Source organism: Hippichthys cyanospilos, chromosome 1, assembly GCF_059441005.1.
Source record: "Hippichthys cyanospilos isolate Australia breed blue-spotted pipefish chromosome 1, RoL_Hcya_1.0, whole genome shotgun sequence".
Classification (NCBI taxonomy): domain Eukaryota; kingdom Metazoa; phylum Chordata; class Actinopteri; order Syngnathiformes; family Syngnathidae; genus Hippichthys; species Hippichthys cyanospilos.
The window spans coordinates 484,429-502,366 of record NC_142369.1 but is presented as its reverse complement, the minus strand read 5'-3'; the positions used below and the strand labels follow the sequence as shown (position 1 = coordinate 502,366).

The 17,938-nt window shown below is 50.2% G+C and overlaps 2 protein-coding genes across 3 annotated transcripts; both read left to right on the top strand.

The window, feature by feature from the left end:
* The first annotated feature begins 4,006 nt into the window (after nt 1-4,006).
* On the top strand, nt 4,007-11,288 carry LOC148428495 (uncharacterized). Its single transcript, XM_088412809.1, has 12 exons — nt 4,007-4,205; nt 4,730-4,788; nt 4,879-7,190; nt 7,262-7,323; nt 7,392-7,573; nt 7,648-8,717; nt 8,790-8,848; nt 8,917-9,104; nt 9,168-9,325; nt 9,713-9,774; nt 10,346-10,494; nt 10,592-11,288. Exons 2-12 carry the CDS (start codon nt 4,746-4,748, stop codon nt 10,678-10,680), a joined length of 4,374 nt encoding a protein of 1,457 aa, XP_088268935.1. The 5' UTR covers nt 4,007-4,205; nt 4,730-4,745; the 3' UTR covers nt 10,681-11,288.
* A 2,121-nt stretch (nt 11,289-13,409) lies between these two features.
* Nucleotides 13,410-16,782, top strand: LOC148428494 (uncharacterized). Of its 2 annotated transcripts, XM_088421697.1 has the most exons (5): nt 13,410-13,642; nt 15,820-15,842; nt 15,946-15,995; nt 16,076-16,379; nt 16,458-16,782. In XM_088421697.1, exons 3-5 carry the CDS (start codon nt 15,956-15,958, stop codon nt 16,627-16,629), a joined length of 516 nt encoding a protein of 171 aa, XP_088277823.1. In that variant the 5' UTR covers nt 13,410-13,642; nt 15,820-15,842; nt 15,946-15,955; the 3' UTR covers nt 16,630-16,782. The 2 variants fall into 2 exon arrangements, with proteins under 2 accessions (XP_088277823.1, XP_088277816.1); XM_088421690.1 differs by having other exon boundaries at nt 13,411-13,642; nt 16,076-16,782.
* Nucleotides 16,783-17,938: the final 1,156 nt, after the last annotated feature.

Here is a 17,938-nt window from a genome sequence, read left to right as displayed (position 1 = left end):
CAGCAGCGTGCTCATTGTATGCCACTAGGTGACGACAAAGTACAAGTTACATTTCTGGCGGAGTGCAACTTCGCGTCCTCTTATCTACCGCGCCCAACGCCAAAAGCAACAAAAAACGAACTGCTCGATGCCACAAACACAACAAAGGAGGAATGACAGTCGCGTGACAGCTAGTTAGACAGTTAGTCATTCGGGAAAATAAACGTGTTGCGCAGAACTCAGATTTTGATGTTGATAAGTGTCTGTCGTGATTTCTATTTTCGTTACGTCTTTTGTTTGCGCCAGCGTTGCTCATACTTTAAGAGACACATTCTTTGTGTGTTTACGAACAACTGCTGTTTTTCGAATGAAGATGATTTCGATTCCGACGTGACCGCGTTATCACAGCCCGTGAGCCTGTTCCAAAAATAGCCGTGCGAAATCTGTCATGATAAGTGTCAACACAAAAAAGGACATCAGTAAAACGCGTATGGCTACATGTCGTTTATTTTTAACGCCATTGTTATTTGAAAAGTGTTTTATCAAACTGGTTTGTTCTTCACAATAATCAGTAGCCAAAATGTAGCTCTGGATTGGAAAAGGTCAATGAACCCCGTGCGGGAGTGAGCAGTAGATTCCATTGTCCGCTGACATGATTTCAAGGTCAAAAAAGAATCTGGAAGCCAAGCCCCGAAAGGATGTGGAGTTGACCGCTACGATTAGCCGTTAGCGGGTTAGGCCGCTGCTAACCGCTACATCAAATGTTACGCGTGCTAAACATGAAGGCGGACCCCACAATCTCAAAAGAAACTGCACTTAACTGCCCGTATACGGACTAAAACAGGATTCCAAGGTCAAACTAAATCCAGAGCCTAGAGACGAGCGCTAACTTTAGCTGTCGGAAATGAGCTGTCTGTCGGTTAGCCCACCAGCTACGACGCCAACGCTAACGTGGTCCAAATGCTTAAGCCAAATTCCTAAAAGGCATTGCGGTCGACCACTAGTTAGCAAAAAGATCCATGCTTTGCAACCACAAATATTCAACATAAAGTGTCATAAACAAGAAAAAAATCAACACCAAGTGTCTTACCTGCCCTCAAAAAGAAACAATGATAATTATATTTTTGTCCACAGAAATATTCCACTTAAAGTGTCCTCTTTTCGGATAACCCCACACAAAAACAAGTCATTATCTTGAAGGGTAACCAGAAACCGTTGTAATACGGGGGAGGATCCGGGGTCTAAAAATAATAGCATAGAATAACCGTTGAACATAACATTTGTTTGATGAAATTCTGTCTTCCTCCCTTAGAAGTATTTTTCATTCTGTTTGTTTTCTTTAAAATCTCAAGTACCCCCCCGGAGTCCCTACGGGGGTACCCGTGCCCCCATTTGAGAACCACTAACAGTCGAAAGAGTAGAAAGAGAAACACTAACGTTAGGCTTTCTATACTGACTCAAACATGGTCCAAACGTCGAGAATCATCTGTTAGCCAAACCCCCAAAGGAAGCCAAGTAGACTTACTGGAGCTGCTAATTTAGCGTCATCTCAAAATGCTTTGGTTTTTTTTTTTTTTGAAATCCAATTTCAAATCTATGTTTTTGGCCTGTATCCGTTTTGGTGAACCGAAGTTGCGGTTGGCCTTAGCGCCGCGCTAAAACAATTCCTTTTTCTTCACAGTTCACGTCCGGCGAGAAATGTCGGCAGCTATCAGCAAAATCACACACGTCATCCCGTGGTTGGTTTTTTTTTGGGTGCGGCCTCGCGTCGTAACGATTCCGTTGCAAAACTGGCCGCCACTTAGGATCGTTTCTACAGTATATTATTTTTCTAAGCTTTTAACATGTCGTTGATGTCAAAGTCTCCATCTTGTCTGACCGGGACGACGTTAAGATCGCTTTTCAATCACCGGACTCCACGGTTGGACATCATTCCTCTAAAATGACAATAGAGGCATTGCATTCATCCTCCCGTCAATACTTTGCGTCAGAGGACATGTCGCGTCAATGGAACAACAACAACAAAAAAGTCAGAGGTATGGGGGGCAGGCCCGATGACACGATCAGTTAACGCAAGATCGCTCGCGAGACAACAAAACGTAGCACGAATCGGACGCCTATCAGCAGACAGGCTCTCAAAGACATGTGAGGAGGAAGTATTCCAGACATGTGCAAAATGTACTTGCGCGCGGGGCGTTAAATAGTTTGCTCGGACGTCGGGGAGGGCTATCAGCGTTTGAAATCGGTTTTCACAAATAAAGCGCGGGGCTACTTTTGAAGCTTCAGATGTTCAAGACACAGGCAAATGATTCAAATAGTGGCAAGTTAAGGTTGAGTTTTCCTCTGTCCCGTTCGTTGAAAACGGAGGTCCGCGGAAAGGCTTTCCTTTCTCTTTCCCCGAGTGACGAGCGCGACGCTCTCGGCCGCGTTTCCGGCCGCGTTTCCGGCCGCGTTTCCGGCCCCGTCGGCAGACGTCCGCGCCTGCCGCGCCGCCGTCGCCTCTTTGCCTCGGACGGACAAGTCGAGCCATCTTTTCCTTTTTATGATGGGTCAAAGAAAAATGATCCGCGCGGCCTGCTTGTTGAGGACAAAGGCGGCGGGCGGCGCTCGACCTTTTGAAAGCGCCAGCGCGCTCCTACTATATGGAGTTAGAGGTCTGCCCGATCCTTCCAAGCCTTGCAAACGACGGGGTATCACTCATTTCGCATTCTGATTCATGGTATTCAAACACAGATATGTGGAGAAAATGGGTCTGGTTTTGACTTATGCTTTTATACAACAGGTCTGACACTTTATGCTTATTTTTTCTGGACAAATGTGTATTAATAATGAAGTTATTTCTTTTTGAGCCAACGGAGGACGCATTGTTGATCGATTGAAACGTGCCATGTTTTAAGGCCGTTTTTTTTTTCTTTTAAAGCCAAATATGCTAACGCTGGTTAAGGTGTACTTGGCCGAAGACATTGGAAAGTTTTTTTTGTTTTTTTTTTATGAACTCAAAGAAAGAAAGAAGGAAGAAGGAAATGAAGTGATAAGGGAAGTGAGCGCACGGCTGAATGGATGACTTGGCGCCCGCATAGGAAAAGAACAGAGCTCTTCTCATTCCTTCCACATTGAGCGGTCGAAGAAACCAAACAGACAAGACGGACCCGCGCGTGCCCGTTTGCGTTGGGGACTTGCGTCGTCGCTTTCTGTTTCACGAACGTCACGGACCCCATTTGCGTCATCCGTATCCCCCCCCCCCAAATCACCGAAACAATCAAGATGACATTTATGGGTTTGGTTTTGTTACCGGGCATTGGCAAGATCTCGAGGAATGGCGCGTCCGGGCCGAAACGCCCGATGGAAAAATACGGAAACGGCGCAACCGTTTTGCGGAACGAGACGGAAAGACGCGAAAGGATTTTCAACGCAATAAATGTTTTTTCGTCAAACGTGATCGTCATTGTTTGCGGGTTTCGCAAGTTTGGCCGTGTTGAAAATAATTTCCCTCGCAAAGCGAATAAGCTCCAACTTTGGAATTTGCGATGGAACGGACGCGAGTCCTCTGATGAATTTGTCATCGCCGGCACGGTAACGCTGAAAAGTCAGACTTTGGGATATGTTGAAAAGCGTTACCGAGGGAAAGGAAAAGATGCCACTGAAAGAATCTCTGCCTTACTGGCAAGGAATGGAGAATTTTGGATGCGCGTCATAAAAGCGTTGAGAAGAATACGAGAGAGAAGAAGATATTTGAAGGCCTTCGACCATTGACTTTCCCAAAGGAACTTCTTCCGTTGCGATAAACATGAGGAAAAAAATGCACTTTACAATCAAAACGCCTAACCCGACGCCATCGGAATGCTCGGCTTATCGTCTCGGGGAGTGACCGAAGAAACAAAGGAACGACGGCGGTCGGGGCACTTTTCTTTCTTTCCTTGTCTCTCGTAGCATCTCCGGATGCCACCGAGCAACTTGTGAGCAAGATCACTCCCTTCGACTTCCTCCCCATATATACGCTACTCCTTTGCGAGGGCGCGCGCAAACACAAGGAAATACGTGGCTACAGAAGCCGGCGGGATGGACAAAACCAGTATTTAATTCAGACCGAAAACAAACCAAAACAAAAGAAATAGTGATTTTGAAGTTTCAAGCTTTGAGAATACTTTTTTTTTTAAAAAAAAAAAAGCAATTTTGCATACAAATTGTCATTTTTCAGGTATTTTTCAATCTGCGACTGGACAGAGGTATGTGCAGTCAAGTATTTCACTTCTACAACGAATATTTGATCACAATCCAATTTCTTTTCAAACTACTACTGCTGCTACTACTACAACAGCTACTGCCACTGCTACTATCACTACTTTATTTTTCAGACCGCTTGAGTAAAAACATCTTTGAAACATTTTCAAACAATACTCAGTAGATAATAATCATTTCTTATGTACTGACGTTTCATTTTATAATATAGAGTATATACAAATTTGGAAATATAAAATGCTTTAAAAATAATTCAATGTTAATACAATGACAACTTTGTGGAAAACCACGAAGAGATAGCTAAATTACACAGCGTGTTTACATAAATGTAGATATTGGCCCAAAACATCATGATATCCCTCACCAACAAAACGATAACATTCGGATTCATTTATCCCATATAGTAACAGAACGTTATGTCAAAATGGACCCTCGCACGCAACTGCAAAAAATATTTGAATAAAAGTGACCATTCAATTGCTTAGATCAAGTGTGTGTTGACAATTTGTAGGTTCAAGGACAGAACAATGAGCGCTTCGCCGTGGATATCAGCTTTGCTGCTCTTTTTCGGTAAATACGCCATGTCTGTTTTATGATGATAATTATGTGGCACCTAAAAGGCAAGCAATTAATCTTTCCGTTTTCACATCTTCACCCAAGTTGCAGCAACTACAGGAGACACAAATGCAACCGTCGGTTCAAATACAACCAGACTCTCTACGACAACCGTAGGCTCAAATACGACAGTCCTGCCAGCAACAACAACCAAAGGTGCAACAAACGCGACCGGGGGTTCAAATACAACAAGACTCTCTACGACAACCGTCGGCTCAAATACAACAGTCCTGCCAGCAACAACTCCCAAAGGTGCAACAAACACAACCGTCGGTTCAAATACAACCAGACTCTCTACGACAACCGTAGTCTCAAATACGACAGTCCTGCCAGCAACAACAACCAAAGATGCAACAAACGCGACCGGGGGTTCAAATACAACAAGACTCTCTACGACAACCGCCGGCTCAAATACAACAGTCCTGCCAGCAACAACTCCCAAAGGTGCAACAAACACAACCGGCGGTTCAAATACAACCAGACTCTCTACGACAACCGTAGGCTCAAATACGACAGTCCTGCCAGCAACAACCAAAGGTGCAACAAACGCGACCGGGGGTTCAAATACAACCAGACTCTCTACGACAACCGTCGGCTCAAATACAACAGTCCTGCCAGCAACAACTCCTAAAGGTGCAACAAACACAACCGTCGGTTCAAATACAACCAGACTCTCTACGACAACCGTAGGCTCAAATACGACAGTCCTGCCAGCAACAACAACCAAAGGTGCAACAAACGCGACCGGGGGTTCAAATACAACAAGACTCTCTACGACAACCGTAGGCTCAAATACGACAGTCCTGCCAGCAACAACAACCAAAGGTGCAACAAACGCGACCGGGGGTTCAAATACAACAAGACTCTCTACGACAACCGTCGGCTCAAATACAACAGTCCTGCCAGCAACAACTCCCAAAGGTGCAACAAACACAACCGTCGGTTCAAATACAACAAGACTCTCTACGACAACCGTAGGCTCAAATACGACAGTCCTGCCAGCAACAACAACCAAAGGTGCAACAAACACGACCGGGGGTTCAAATACAACAAGACTCTCTACGACAACCGTCGGCTCTAATACAACAGTCCTGCCAGCAACAACTCCCAAAGGTGCAACAAACACAACCGTCGGTTCAAATACAACCAGACTCTCTACGACAACCGTAGGCTCAAATACGACAGTCCTGCCAGCAACAACAACCAAAGGTGCAACAAACGCGACCGGGGGTTCAAACACAACAAGACTCTCTACGACAACCGTCGGCTCAAATACAACAGTCCTGCCAGCAACAACTCCCAAAGGTGCAACAAACACAACCGCCGGTACAAATACAACCAGACTCTCTACGACTACCGTAGGCTCAAATACAACTGCGCTGAGACCGACAACAACCAAAGGTGCAACAAACGCGACCGGGGGTTCGAATACAACAAGACTCTCTACGACAACCGTCGGCTCAAATACAACAGTCCTGCCAGCAACAACTACCAAAGGTGCAACAAACACAACCGCCGGTTCAAATACAACCAGACTCTCTACAACTACCGTAGGCTCAAATACAACTGTGCTGAGACCGACAACTACCAAAAGTGCAACAAACGCGACCGGGGGTTCGAATACAACAAGACTCTCTACGACAACCGTAGGCTCAAATACAACAGTCCTGCCAGCAACAACTACCAAAGGTGCAACAAACACAACTTCCGGTTCAAATACAACCAGACCCTCTACAACTACCGTTGGCTCAAATACAACTGCACTGAGACCGACAACAACCAAAGGTGCAACAAACGCGACCGGGGGTTCGAATACAACCAGACTCTCTACGACAACCGTAGGCTCAAATACAACAGTCCTGCCAGCAACAACTACCAAAGGTGCAACAAACACAACCGCCGGTTCAAATACAACCAGACTCTCTACAACTACCGTAGGCTCAAATACAACTGCACTGAGACCGACAACAACCAAAGGTGCAACAAACGCGACCGGGGGTTCGAATACAACCAGACTCTCTACGACAACCGTAGGCTCAAATACAACAGTCCTGCCAGCAATAACTACCAAAGGTGCAACAAACACAACTGCCGGTTCAAATACAACAAAAGGCTCTACAACACCAATTGCGGGTTCAAATACGACAGCGCCAACCAAAGGTGCAACAAAAACGACGACGGCCGGTGCGCCAAACGCAAACACTCTATCGACGACCACCACAACCCGTCCGAACCCAGTTATTGTTGTTCAAAGGATCGTTGTCATCGTTGCGGTGATTATTGAACCATACGTACCGGCACTTGCTGACCCCAATAGTCAAGAATTTGCTGCTCTTTCAATAAGAATCTTCATAGTGGTGAGTACAATGTTAGTTTGATGTTTCGATGTTTGTCGCCAGCGCCGCTCACCGGTCGCTTTCGTGAACAGTATGAAGTCATATATAGAAGGAGGTACTCGACCTACGATCGCTGCGTCGTTCGGGGATTCAGGTAACATAATCTGCGAACCCATAAGAACGTCGCCATGTCAAAGTGTCAGTAACACATGGCTTCCGCAGGCCGGCCCAGGCACGAGCGGACTCAGTTGAGGCGGACGTGGACATCGTCTTCAAGGAAAACACCACAACGGGCGAAGTCATTCCCACCGCCGATGAAGTGGCTGTAACATTACAAGAGGAGGTGAACGACCCCAGCAACAACTTTAGCCTCCCCGTTGACGCGCAGTCCATACAAGCCTCCGGTAAGCTATCGCTCATCCAGTCTGAATCCACTTGTGAATCCATCTGTATAACGTTCCGCCATCGATATTTACAGAGGTCAACACGACAACCGCGAAACCGACGACAACCGCAGGTTCAAATGCAACAAGACTTTCTACGACAACTCTAGCCTCAAATACAACAGTCCCAGCTCTAACAAGCAGAGGCGTAAGAAATACAACCGCGGGCTCAAATACAACCAGACTCTCGACGACAACTGTAGGCTCAAATACGTCTGTCCCGACACCGACAACAACCAAAGGTGCAACAAACGCAACCGGGGGTTCGAATACAACCAGACTCTCTACAACTACCGTAGGCTCAAATACAATTGCACTGAGACCGACAACAACCAAAGGTGCAACAAACGCAACCGCCGGTTCAAATACAACCAGACTCTCTACGACAACCGTAGGCTCAAATACGACAGTCCTGCCAGCAACAACTACCAAAGGTGCAACAAACACAACCGCCGGATCAAATACAACCAGACTCTCTGCAACTACTGTAGGCTCAAATACAACTGCACTGAGACCGACAACAACCAAAGGTGCAACAAACGCGACCGGGGGTTCGAATGCAACAAGACTCTCTACGACAACCGTCGGCTCAAATACAACAGTCCTGCCAGCAACAACTACCAAAGGTGCAACAAACACAACCGCCGGTTCAAATACAACCAGACCCTCTACAACTACCGTAGGCTCAAATACAACTGCGCTGAGACCGACAACAACCAAAGGTGCAACAAACGCGACCGGGGGTTCGAATACAACCAGACTCTCTACGACAACCGTAGGCTCAAATACAACAGTCCTGCCAGCAACAACTACCAAAGGTGCAACAAACACAACCGCCGGTTCAAATCCAACAAAAGGCTCTGCAACACCAATTGCGGGTTCAAATACGACAGCGCCAACCAAAGGTGCAACAAAAACGACGACGGCCGGTGCGCCAAACGCAAACACTCTATCGACGATCGCCACGACCCGTCCGCCGGCCCAAGTCGTCGTCGTCGAAAGGATTATCGTCGTAGTGGCGGTGATTATTGAAACGTACGTACCGGCTCTTGATGAGCCCACTAGTGCCGAATTTGCCGCTCTTTCTCAAAGAATCCTCGAAGTGGTGAGTACAACGTTAGTTTGGCCTTTCCGCGTTTGGCGTCTCCGGCGCTAAACGGTCGCATTCCGGTCACAGTACGACGTCATATACGGGAGCTACCCAACCTACGATCGGTGCGTGGTCAGAGGATTCAGGTAAGATGGCCTCCCAACCCGTGAGAACGTCATCGTCCAGAAGCGCGGATGTCGCGTCGCTAACGCAGGCGCGGCCCGGCCCTGTCGCGAGCGGACGCCATCGAGGCGGAGGTGGACGTCGAGTTCAGAGACGACGCCGCGGCGGGCCAAGCCATTCCCGGCCCGGACGAAGTGGCGGCGGCGCTGCGAGAGGCGGCCAACGACCCCGGCAACGACTTCGGTCTTCCCATTGACCCGCAGTCCGTTCTGGCCTCCGGTGAGCCGTCCCTCGCCCGTTAGTAAAGTCCCGCCGCTGACGTTCCGAGGCCGACGTTTCCAGAGAAAATCCCGACGAGCGCGACGACGCCCTCGACGACGGCGGAGGCCGTGGCCACGCGGCGGGTGACCTTCCGGTCGGCGGGGGAGCGCTTCACCTCGGACTTGTTGGATCCCTCTTCCGTGGCGTTTATCGCCCGCGCCCTTCTCATCCGGACCACGGTGAGCGCCGGCAACGTTCCGGTCCTTAGAAATTGATGCAGGCCGGCGTTTATTCAAACGAAAGTCCCGATCTGCCGAATTTCTCTGGCTTTGACTGGATGCGAAACAAAGTGGCAAATCCCATATTGGACACGGTTAAAGACAAATATCCAAAACCGCGCTCTTAAACGACCAATGGCGAAGTACGTGACACGGTTGCTTGATATCGCCGCGGCTCACCTACCTACCGTGCAGATATGGGCCGATCCTTCGAAAACAAAGACGAGGAAGCGGGGCCTTCCCCGCTCCGGATAAAGCGCTAGCTAATGCGCGGGAAGGTTCCGGCCGGGCTGCCCGCGCGTCGTCTGTCTTTTGCTAGCGTTTTACCCCCTGCTCGTGTTTCCGCAGCTCGCGCCTCTCTACCGAAGGAGAATCAGATCCTTCCGCGCCCTGGACGTCGTTTCCTTCAGGTCAGTCGCCTTCCGCGATCGCGATCGTCGTCGCCGTCGTAGTCGGGAGGACGGCCGGAGCGGGAGCGGGAAGGGAAAAGGCGGGAGGAGCAAAAGAAGCGGAAGAAAAAGAAGCAAAAGAAAGCAAACGGGAAGAAGAAGCGCACGACCAAAAGAACAAAAAAAGAAAGAAAAAGATAAAGAAAAAGAGGTCGCTGAGGAAGAAGGAAGAAGAAGAAGAAGAATTAGGGACGAGCAGCTTGGTTTGACGGTATCCAGTCGGACCCGAAAAGAAAAATCCATACATGGGGAAGAATATGAAAACGCTCTGTAATCAAACAGCGCCGAAGAAAACAAAAAGAAGCCGACCGCTTGGTTTTGCCCAGCGGTAGTCGGAGCGCCGATTCGAAGCGGGTAAAGAGAAGGCTTTCTCCGCACTTTTTTCTTTTCTTCGCTCGCTTGCGAGATGCGGAAACGACCCCGGGTACGGGCGAGCGGCGAAAGGGCCGACGCCGAAGCGATCGGGTGACGGGGTGTCCCGCCCCACCTTTTTTTTCGGTAACGAGGTGTCCCGCCCCACCTTTTTTTCCAGTAACGGCTCCATCATCAACAACGTGGACTTGGGCTTCGCGGCGGGCGCCGTCCCCGGCAACGACGCCATCTTCGGCGTTCTGGCGGAGGCCGCGGCCGGCGCGACGGCCTTCGACATCGACACCTCCTACGTTTTCGTGGACGGCCAACGTAAGGCGCCGAAATCTGGCCGAGCGCCTCGCGGGGCGGGGCGGGGCGGGGCGGGGCGGGGCTGACGGCGCTTTTCTCTTTCTCTTCCGTTTGGCAGAAGTCTCGAGCGGCGCGAGCCGAAAAGCCCGCCCCGTCGGCGCCTCCTCGCTACTGCTGCTGTCGTGGCTACTGGCCAAGCAGCTGTGATGTTTTCTTCGCCCCCAGACCTTCGTCCGAGTTTTTCGACGCCGGCGCGACACGTTTTCGTTCGAACGTCGCGGTGAAGAAAATCACGCCACCGCGCTCGACGCGTGGAAAAGTTAGCGATAACTTGCCACATTGTATTAACTTATGTTGATGATTGTTGTGCAACTAAGTCAGGGAAAGGAAGATTTGCTTTCAAATGAAAGCAAATCAAGCTCTTTTGGAATTCCAATACCTGTCTCTTATTTTGTCGGTCCGGGAGCCGTGCAACGCTCAAGACCGACATTTTTTGCCGTGAGGTTTTTCTCAATAGTGATCCTTGTTAAATGCTGTTTTTCTTGTGGTGTCCTCACTCCATTTGTCCCTAATTTGAACGACTCTGTACTCGATGGCCGATATATAGCAGGCAAATCCACGAATAGACAAAATCTGCATACATGTGGGAGGGAACAAAAGCTTTGATTCGCTTTCGTTTTCAAAATGAATCAACCGATCGATTAGCCGTCTGTGTTTTTTCTGCCGAAACCATGCACGGCGATGGCTGCAATTTGGGTGATGCCTTTCCGCCCTGAAAACAAACGTATTTATCAATAAACTTATAAATACTTCAACGATGACATTTGTTTTGCATGACGACAAAGGCACGCTGCATTTAAGCACGTGCGCTTTTACTTTTGTTGAAAAAACAAGTTACGTCTGCGCTTTCTTGATGTAAAAGCAGCAAACGTGAGCTTGCGCTCTTCTCGCCAAAACGGAGACCCGATCCCCTAACGGGCAGCGGCGTTTGGACGGACGTCGTTTTTGGGTTTCGAGCAGCGGGCCGAGCGATGGGACCGGCCTTATTTCCATCTGGCGGCCGTCGTAGCCATTCGTACAAAAACAAATAACTTTGAGCTTTTACTTTCGCGCCCTGGCGAAACCTGAATTACTTCCTGCTTCCGCGCCGACCAATCACGGGAAATGAAGTCGGAGCGCAGCGAGTTGAGCTTCCCGGCGGCGTCTAATGCCAATCGATTTTTTCGACGAACGGGGTTGAGTGAAAAACGGAGAACTTGCATTCGTCGATAGCCAGAAAACCAAAGAAATGTCAAACGCCCAACGCCCGGATTCTAAAGATGATTTGAGAAGCCCGCGTGAAAACCCGCCAATCGAAGCTGCGGGCTATAGCCATTTGACAACGCCGGGGCCCAGCAAAAAAGCTCGGACCGCTTTAGCGCCGGCGAACTGCCGTCCAAGTTAAAAGCTAATGCGAAAACACGACCGCCGCTCACTAGCGAGGAAACGCGTTTTCGGCTTTGCAAATATGCGAAACCCGTCAAAGGGTGGCCCCAATAGACATCCTCTCCGTGAAATTGCCAATATTCAGGCACTAAAACTTTGACCGCACGTAAATGCCAGCGATGACCGAATGTCGCGGTTGAGCGTCGGGCGGCGCCAGAATAAGTCGTCCTCGTTCTTCTTCGCGGCTCGAGTCCGGCGAGGAATGTCCTCGCCTATCCGCAAGATCGCAGACAAAAAAAAGAACAAGAAAAAAGAAGAAACAAAAACAAAAACCCCGGCAGCCATCTTGGCTCGCGAGTTTGTTGTTTTTTTAATCGTCGGAGAACGAGAACGCCTCGCCGACGACCCGACAGGAAGCGAAAGGAAACCGAAAATACACTCCGAACTGGCGAGGCGACAAAAAGCGCCCGGGGAAGACGCGATCGGAACAGGGTCGACGATGGGCGCGGCCGGGCGCCAACGAGCCGCCGACAAGGGAAACGAAAACTCCGACCGAGAGAAACAAAAGACCCAACCGCCCAGGATGAGAAAAGGCAAATCGGAAAAGCCGGCCAAAAGACGTCAAAGGGAAGGCCTAACCCTAAACCTAAACCTGAACCCCCCCCTCCCGATATGACGCGGGAGACCTTTGCCCTCTCTCCTTCTTACTGCGGAATTGCGGCAGAACGCTTCCCTCCAACTTATTTGGCTACGCAAATAAACATACGCAAAGCGTGCCGTTGGACGTTAGCGAGCGGCCGGCCGCCCTCGACGTCCTCCGCCGCCGGCTTCGCTCCCGCCTCTCCGCATTCAAAGGTTTTATCGGCCCCCGTTATTCTCCGGGCTTCCCCGGGCGGACCGCGTCCCGCCGCCGAGCGAATGATAAAGTAGGCAAAAAAACAAAAGCCGGCGATGGAGCGACGGGGGCGGTCGGAACGAAGCGGCGAGGAAGCGACGGCCTCACCTTCCCGCCGTATTACCGACCAGGTGACAAGCACGGTGCCGAGCGCGGCGTTTTAGCCGCTTTCCCCGCGCAGCGGCGGAGAACCCGGACGGCCCGGAGGCGGGGGCCGGCCTCAACCGACTGGACAAAAAGGCAAACCGACGCGCACAGGACCGTTCATGCGCTTTGGGAAAAAAAACCCCACCGAAAACCATCGCGCCCGTTCTCCCGCGGTTGAATTTGGAAGGATTGCGCCAGCCGGGCCAATTGACAAAACGAACCGGCCTTCATTCTTGACGAGCGCGCTTTCGTTTGTGTTGTTCCGACGCGCCCTCCGTGAGAAAAAACATCCATGAACCAGACGCGTATTGGAATGCGCCCCTTATTGACTTTAGCCGCGACGGGGAACGGCACAATAAAATGACCGGTCCGGGCAGTTCTATTTTTCGGTAGCGCAAAGAACCTTCGGCCTCCGATTTGCCGCCTGCGTCAAGGGCCCTCATGGCCCTCCGGCTATAAATACGCACGCAGAAATGAGAAAAGCAGGAGAGCGCACCTTTCGGAGTCGGGCCCGTGTCAGCTTTTTGAAGAACTGAGTGCTCTCCCAACTTCAAGCAGTTTCATCGATGTTTTTGATTTTTTTTCCCAACAACTAACATTTTAAAAAGACAATAAGGTTTGCTAATATTTGTATATTCTCCACAGGCTTGTTTTTATTGATCCGAAGTGTCCCCTCGGGTATTTATCTGCGACTGGGTAGAGGTAAGTGCATTCCATTCATTTTAGGCTGAATATTCAATTTCATTCGAGTTCATTTCTCTTCGATTCTTCGGTCTGTCACTAGTCCACTTTTGCCTGCGGAAAGGGAACCCTTCAACGGGTCTCCAAACGGGGAAAGAAATCATCGACGGATGGAAATAAAGCATTGTTAACACGGAAACAAAAGATTCATCTCTTTCCGCGTCGATATATTTCATATTCATGTATTTAGTTTGACGAAACTTTAAAATGGTTTCGTATTCTATTCATATAAGAAACATGACATCGTTAAAACGCCGAAAACCACTTTTTTTCCCACCGGAAGTCATTTATCGTTCTCGATTCTCTTCTATTTTTTTAGGAGCTAGAATCTTTTTTTTTTTTCAAAAACGTTGATTTTGATATCGCTGTTTGCAGCTTACTACTTCAAGATCTGCCCCAACTGAAATCAAAGGCATAGAACAATAAAATGGCAGAAAGTTATCAGCGTCGGGGGGTTTCCGTGACACGGTTCAAAAAGAACAATTTGTAAGTTAGTCCCCAGTCAAATACAGCATTTCAGGCCTTTGTTATTCCGCTTTTTTTTTTCTTTTTCAATTTCCACCCAAGCGGGTATCGGCGCTTTCGGAGACGTCGGAGCGCGGTCTCCGAAAAGTGGGAAAAGTGAGATGTCCGAGCACCGCGCCCCGAGCCCCGCCGCTCCTTTGCTGGGAAGCTTCCGGCGGACTTTGCGCTAGCGGACCGCTGGCGGACCTGCGACCGGGACAGGGGCCCTGGGAAAATAGGACTTTTTTGCTGTTTTCGGCTGCAAGAACGGCAGGATTGCGGGTCTCCGGTTGGATTTTTTCCTTTCGCCGTTATCAACAAGACCGAAACCTATTCCGCTTCCGCGTGTGGCGCTTTGTGTGGAAATTCTTGAAGAAAATGGAATGAGGGCGCCCCGCTGTAGTTTGGAGTTGATTTTGAGCCGGCGTCTTTCCATCCGGCGAGCGTTTGGTCTGCCGGGAAGCCAAAACTGTCACGGAAAAGCGGCAACGTTTTTCACCGCAACTGGGGACGGGAGCGCCGACAGAACAGTGGATGAAGGCCGTCCCTGAATTGGGCCCAATCTCCGGGCGGCACGCGAATGCCGATAAGATTGGATGATGGATGCCCAACTATGATTGAATGGGCTTGAATCGCTGAAAAAAATGTCAAGATTCCAGCTGAGAAACAGAGAAATCTGGCGGTTTTAGCGGGGTAATCAAAAAGTGAACTTGGGGCAAGGGAGAATTCTCGGCACGTTTGCCGTGCTTGCAAAACCGCGGAAAATACAGCGGAAAAAAACAACAATCTTACAAATTAGGAATAGTTTGCGAGCGCTTAAAGGGTGAGATCGGCAAATTTTCACCCAGAGGGAATTCTTGGCATGCGCGAATGTAAACGGTTACAATTTGGAATGGCTTGAACAGGTAGAAAGTTGGAAAAACGACAAGCCAAAAACGGAAAAATCTTTCAAATGAAGAATTTTTGTCGGGCGCTTAAATGGTGAAAATGGGAAGGCGTGGCATCGATAAACATCGTTTGAATGGTTGAAAGTTGGCTATAGCTCTGACGGGTCCGAAATGGACAAGAGCTGACAAAACTCGGGAATTTGTTTGGTGGTCATTTAAACGGTGAAAATGTTGCATTTCCGTTTGAGAGAGCGCTTTTAGCGTGACTTTGTACAATCTGAGCAGTTTCAAGCTGGAACAGGTCCAAAAATGCACAGCTTGCAGGAAGACAAAAGAAAAAAAAAGAAAAAACCTGAAAATGATGCTATTTCTACAGCAAAAAGAGTCAAATCTTTGTTTGCATCAATACGGATAATCTGAAACAACCACTGCTTTTTTTTAGTTGTTTTTTGTTTTTTAATTTAAAGGGAAGACATATATTTCATATCGACCGCTCCTAAAAAAAATTAAAAAAAACCTTTCAAAGTGCATTTTTGAGATGATTATCTTTGGGCCAGTGGGCAGTCAATAATTTGCGCCATCACTGATTTGAATCCAGAACAATGGCGGTTGTTAAATATGCAAATCTTTTCTTTTGAACACTTGATATTTTCAACTAGTTCAGACCTAAGCAGCAATGAAATATTTGAAGTCATATTTGAAAGTGAGATCAATTTTCATCCATATTTTCAACTTTGCTTTTTTCAGCTTTTCTCTGTGACGGGGTCCAGGTAAGTACATTGAACTCGTTTCAAACGAAACATTGAAAATCTACAACATCAACAGAAAAAATGGAATCATTTTTCAAGCATCAATTCATTTTCTTTGCCAAAGGAAAGAGGCCATGAGTGGCGCGCCGCAGTTATGGTTGCTGCTGCTTTCCGGTAAATATGCCATTTGGGTGCTGCGGAGTCACTTCCAAGGCAGTCCGCTAATCTTTCCAATCTCCGTATCGTCACGTAAGCCGCGGCGGCCCTCAACGGTCAGACGCCGAGCGCGACGGCGCCGACGACAATCGCCGGTCCGAGCGTGACGCCGGATGCGACGACCGCGGAGCCAAAAAAAAACCGCCGCGGGTCCGATAACGACACCCGACTCGACGCCGACAACCGCCGCCGCGAGTACGACGGCGGACTCCACGCCGACGTGGGCGACCGCCGGCCCGAGTGTAACACCGGACCCAACGCGAGCCGCGGCCCGGACGGGAACAACCGCCGGATCGAGTACCGCACCGGACTCCGCGCCAACAGCGACGACCGTCGGTCCAAGTACCACGCCGGACTCCAAAGCGAGCACGCGACCGACAGCGACAACCGCTGGTCTAAATACAACGCCGGATTCAACAGCGCCGACAGCAACAGCCACCGCTCCAAGCACAATGCCGGACTCCGCGCCGACCTCAGCATCAACAGCGACAACCGTCGGTCCAAGCGCAACACCAGATTCGACACCGACCGCAGCACCGATAGAAACGACCGCCGGTCAAAGTGCCACATCAGACTCCGCGCCAACCGCTGATGCGATTACAACGCCGGACTCGACACTGAGCGCGACAACCTTTGGTCCAAGCACAACCCCGGACTCAACACCTACAGTCACAACGGCCGCGACACCGGATTCGACGCCAACGGCGGCACCGACAGAAACGACGGCCGGTCCGAGTACGACGCCGGATTCAACGCAAACGACGGAACCGACAGTAACGACCGCCGGTCCGAGTACAACACCAGACTCAACACCGACGGCGACGACCGCCGGTCCAAGTACGACGCCAGATTTAACACCGACGGCAACGACCGCCGGTCCAAGTGCAACACCAGACTCAACACCAACGGCGGCACCGACAGAAACGACCGCCGGTCCGAGTACGACGCCAGATTCAACGCAAACGACGGAGCCGACAGTAACGACCGCCGGTCCGAGCGCAACACCAGACGCAACACCGACAGAAACGATCGGTCCGAGTACGACGCCAGATTCAACAGCAACGGCGGCGCCGACAGAAACAACCGTTGGTCCAAGTACAACACCGACCGCAACACTAACAGCAGCGATCGCCGGGCCAAGTGCAACGTCAGACTCGACACCGACAGAAACGACCGCCGGTCCGAGCGCAACACCAGACGCAACACCGACAGAAACGATCGGTCCGGGTACGACGCCAGATTCAACAGCAGCGGCGGCGCCGACAGAAACAACCGTTGGTCCAAGTACAACCCCGACCGCAACACCAACAGCAGCGATCGCCGGGCCAAGTGCAACGCCAGACTCGACACCGACGGAAACGACCGCCGGTCCGAGCGCAACACCAGACGCAACACCGACAGAAACGATCGGTCCGGGTACGACGCCAGATTCAACAGCAGCGGCGGCGCCGACAGAAACAACCGTTGGTCCGAGTACAACACCGACCGCAACACTAACAGCAGCGATCGCCGGGCCAAGTGCAACGTCAGACTCGACACCGACAGAAACGACCGCCGGTCCGAGTACGACACCGACCGCGACACTTACAGCAGCGATCGCCGGGCCAAGTGCAACGCCAGACTCGACACCGACAGAAACGGCCGCCGGTCCAAGTATGACGCCAGATTCAACACAGACGGCGGCACTGACAGAAACTACCGCCGGCCCGAATACGACACCAGATTCAACACAAACGAGGAAACCGACAGGAACAACCGCCGGTCCAAGTACAACACCGACCGCAACGCTTGCAGCAGCGATCGCCGGGCCAAGCGCAACACCGGACTCAACGTCGACTGCATCGCCGACCGCAACCGCCGCCGGGCCTACCCCGATACCGGACTCAACAGCAACCGCACCG

Excerpts from the sequence above, each read along its gene's own strand:
- LOC148428495 (XM_088412809.1), top strand. The coding sequence starts at position 4,746 with ATGAGCGCTTCGCCGTGGATATCAGCTTTGCTGCTCTTTTTCG. Across the intron at positions 7,324-7,391 it reads TGCGTCGTTCGGGGATTCAG|GCCGGCCCAGGCACGAGCGG; the intron begins GTAACATAATCT and ends TGGCTTCCGCAG. Across the intron at positions 9,326-9,712 it reads CCCTTCTCATCCGGACCACG|CTCGCGCCTCTCTACCGAAG; the intron begins GTGAGCGCCGGC and ends GTGTTTCCGCAG.
- LOC148428494 (XM_088421690.1), top strand. The coding sequence starts at position 15,956 with ATGAGTGGCGCGCCGCAGTTATGGTTGCTGCTGCTTTCCG. Across the intron at positions 15,996-16,075 it reads ATGGTTGCTGCTGCTTTCCG|CCGCGGCGGCCCTCAACGGT; the intron begins GTAAATATGCCA and ends TCGTCACGTAAG.